Here is a 2,902-nt window from a genome sequence, read left to right as displayed (position 1 = left end):
CAGCTTTTGTGAATGTAACTTATTTACTCACCCGTGCCCGCATTATAAGTTACCACGTATATATAATTCTATGGGTGATTATTTTCGGGTGACATTCTTGGTAGAACATTTGCAGATGTTATGTATAGAAAGTCTCCGAAACGATTTTAAAATATCCAAAGAAAAGAAAGGTGTAATGTATGAATGTGTTTTTGTATAGGATAGGTATAGGGTGGCGGATTAAATGAATAGCACTTCGTTATAACATAATGAATGAAAGAATACCTTATCCTCGCGTAGCCGGAAATCGACAGTCGTTATAACACTGGTGTTAATACACCTCGTGCCTGCTTACGGGTTACCATGTGTGTAACTTATTTCTATTGCCAACAGACAGGAGACCCAGCCATTGTGCCACGGCCCCGGTCAAACATAGCATATGTTTCATCTTCGAGACCTCGTGATCGTCTTCACTTACAAGTTAATACACTTATGTAACTTTAATTTACAGTGATCACCAAGTAACCACACATTTCCAGCCGTGGTAAGTCATATGAAACTATAAAATACCAGACATATGAAAGGAGAACACGACGACTGTCGCTGCCCCGCCATGTGAGGATATATAAGATACATTAAGCTCACACTAATAATGTGCCGAACGGCGAACAATTAAAATGTGTACATATCAATTCTTAGTTTTCTCTTTCCGATTGCGGCAAACGTAAATCAATGCCTGTACGCCTAACGACAGTATACCGTGGTATTCCTGTTACGTCGGGGTAACCACTTGGGTATTCTTGGTACATACCCTCTGTCCCCGGCACCCAATGTCTCATGCCACCGGGGGCCTCAAAGTTAGGGCCGGCATTTTCCCCAAACACTTCTTTCGTAATATCATTACTTCTATTGCTCCAAGCTTTACCAACGTTGCCACCGATGTGATATAACTCGATCACATTGAGAACGACCATGATGCAACCAGTGACGTAGAAGATACAAGTTTGAATCGTTTTCTCTTTTGGTCTGGGAGATAAATATTATTAACCAACGGTGTTATGGCAATCTTTTACAGCATTGTCTAAAAATTGTTTTCCGGTGGTTTACCATGAATGTCTTCTTATACACCATAGACACACGGTGTATTCATACACCTCATGCTCACTGTCGAGTAATAACATGAATGTCTTCTTATACACCAAACACACATGGTGTATTTATACAGTCCATGCTCACTGTTGAGTTATAACATGGGTGTCTTCTTATACACTAGATACACATGGTGTAGTCATATACACCTCATGCTCGCTTTCAAGTTGTAACGTGAGTGTCTTCTTATGCACCAGACACACATTCTTATATTACACACACCTTGAAACGAAGCAATCGACCACATTGGGACAAGGCCAGTGACTGCATTGCCACAACTCAGGTACAACGAACTTGTAAGTATAGAGAAAGTATTGGCCAACCATAAATCCAACCTCGATCACCAATCTCATAAAAACCTGAAGTACTTGAATTAAGTGATGTGTTAAGTAAAAAATATAATAGGTAAATCAAGAGAGCTAAGGCGTAAAGAAGAAGAACGTAAAGTGTACAAGTGTCATAAAAAAATGTTTTTATGGGATGGATTATAATTTGCAGTCAAATACGTTACTGTAACGTTACCACTCTTGGGCGTAAACATACGTCCAAGGGCGCATACGTTTATAATGGTATCAACGAAGAGCCTAGATCCAAATACCTCTGGGTTACAGACAGGGGCGCTAAACAAATTTTTTGAACCATACGTAAGTATATATTTACCATGAAGAAATATGCCAAGTAGAGTTTCGGATGCTCTGTTTGTAGTTTTGATGCCTTTTGTTCTTGTGTTTCACCTGTAGATGCACAAATGAAATTTATTCATTTATCATTGCGTTTCTGTGCAAGAGGTTACAACACGGACGTTTTGTTTCATACACCTCGTGCCCATTTACAAGTTACCATCTAACTTTGTGGGTGATTGTTTTTATGTTTGGCTGACAATTCAGATAACTCATTAGTCACCACTGTGTTGAAGGAATGGCTGTAAATTGTCTTGCTTAAGAACACACAGACCTACAAAGGTAGTAACATTTTCTATTTAAACAATATACACAAAGCACTCAAACACATGTTTACAACGAATTTATTTATAGAGCAGAATTATAAAAAAATTTTATAATAAATTTACGAGCGGTACGCGCATCGTAACCAAGGAATTACCAACTCGATGTTTCCACCATTACGAAAGTGATACGCGAATGTGTGTAAGAAACGCAACGCTAATTTTCCAACGCAGTGGTCACGAAATATTTGTTCCAATTTTTAGCCATACAGAATACAATCAATAACAAAGCGGGCACGAGTTGTATGATGCAGAGTATCCATGTTATACCCAAAGTTAGTATAGACCAAGTTAGGAAACGGATTGTAAAACAACGAGTCTTGTTATCCATTGTCTAGCGTCTATGACGTCATAGTCGCCACCATTACGGAGCCCACGGCATAGCATTTTATCATTGCTGGGTGCTGTTTATCGTTTAAATATTGCGATTTTTTAAAAACCAAGCACTTCTGCGCGTAAAAATGTTTTTCTACTAATGTTATATCTTATCACAATAATAAACCTCACAAAAATAATCAACTTTTATTGAACACTCAATCGATTAAAGAGTAAAAAAACAGAAAATATCAGGTTTACTAACCAAAAACATAAAAGAACATGCTTAAAATATAAAAATACAAACAAAAATAACATTACCATAAATACAAACGCATAACATTACCATAAACTGGTGTATCTAGCTGCAGTTTTGCATGTAAATAACCGTGATTTTACTTTTTGGCTCACAAACTGTAATGTGTGTTTTGTTTTACTATTTCTATGTCGAAATAC

At 37.5% G+C, this 2,902-nt stretch overlaps 1 protein-coding gene across 1 annotated transcript in view; it reads right to left on the bottom strand.

The window, feature by feature from the left end:
- Positions 1-586: 586 nt before the first annotated feature.
- Positions 587-2,902, bottom strand: part of LOC100175269 (gap junction beta-6 protein) — a gene marked incomplete at its 3' end in the record, with an annotated part of 6,931 nt that continues 4,615 nt past the window's right edge. The window contains 3 exon segments of the mRNA XM_026840216.1: positions 587-1,005; positions 1,351-1,487; positions 1,789-1,862. Coding sequence (XP_026696017.1) covers positions 675-1,005; positions 1,351-1,487; positions 1,789-1,862 — 542 coding nt within the window.

Source organism: Ciona intestinalis, unplaced genomic scaffold (genome assembly GCF_000224145.3).
Source record: "Ciona intestinalis unplaced genomic scaffold, KH HT001148.1, whole genome shotgun sequence".
NCBI classification, from domain to species: Eukaryota; Metazoa; Chordata; class Ascidiacea; order Phlebobranchia; family Cionidae; genus Ciona; species Ciona intestinalis.
This window is presented reverse-complemented; position numbering and strand designations above follow the sequence as displayed.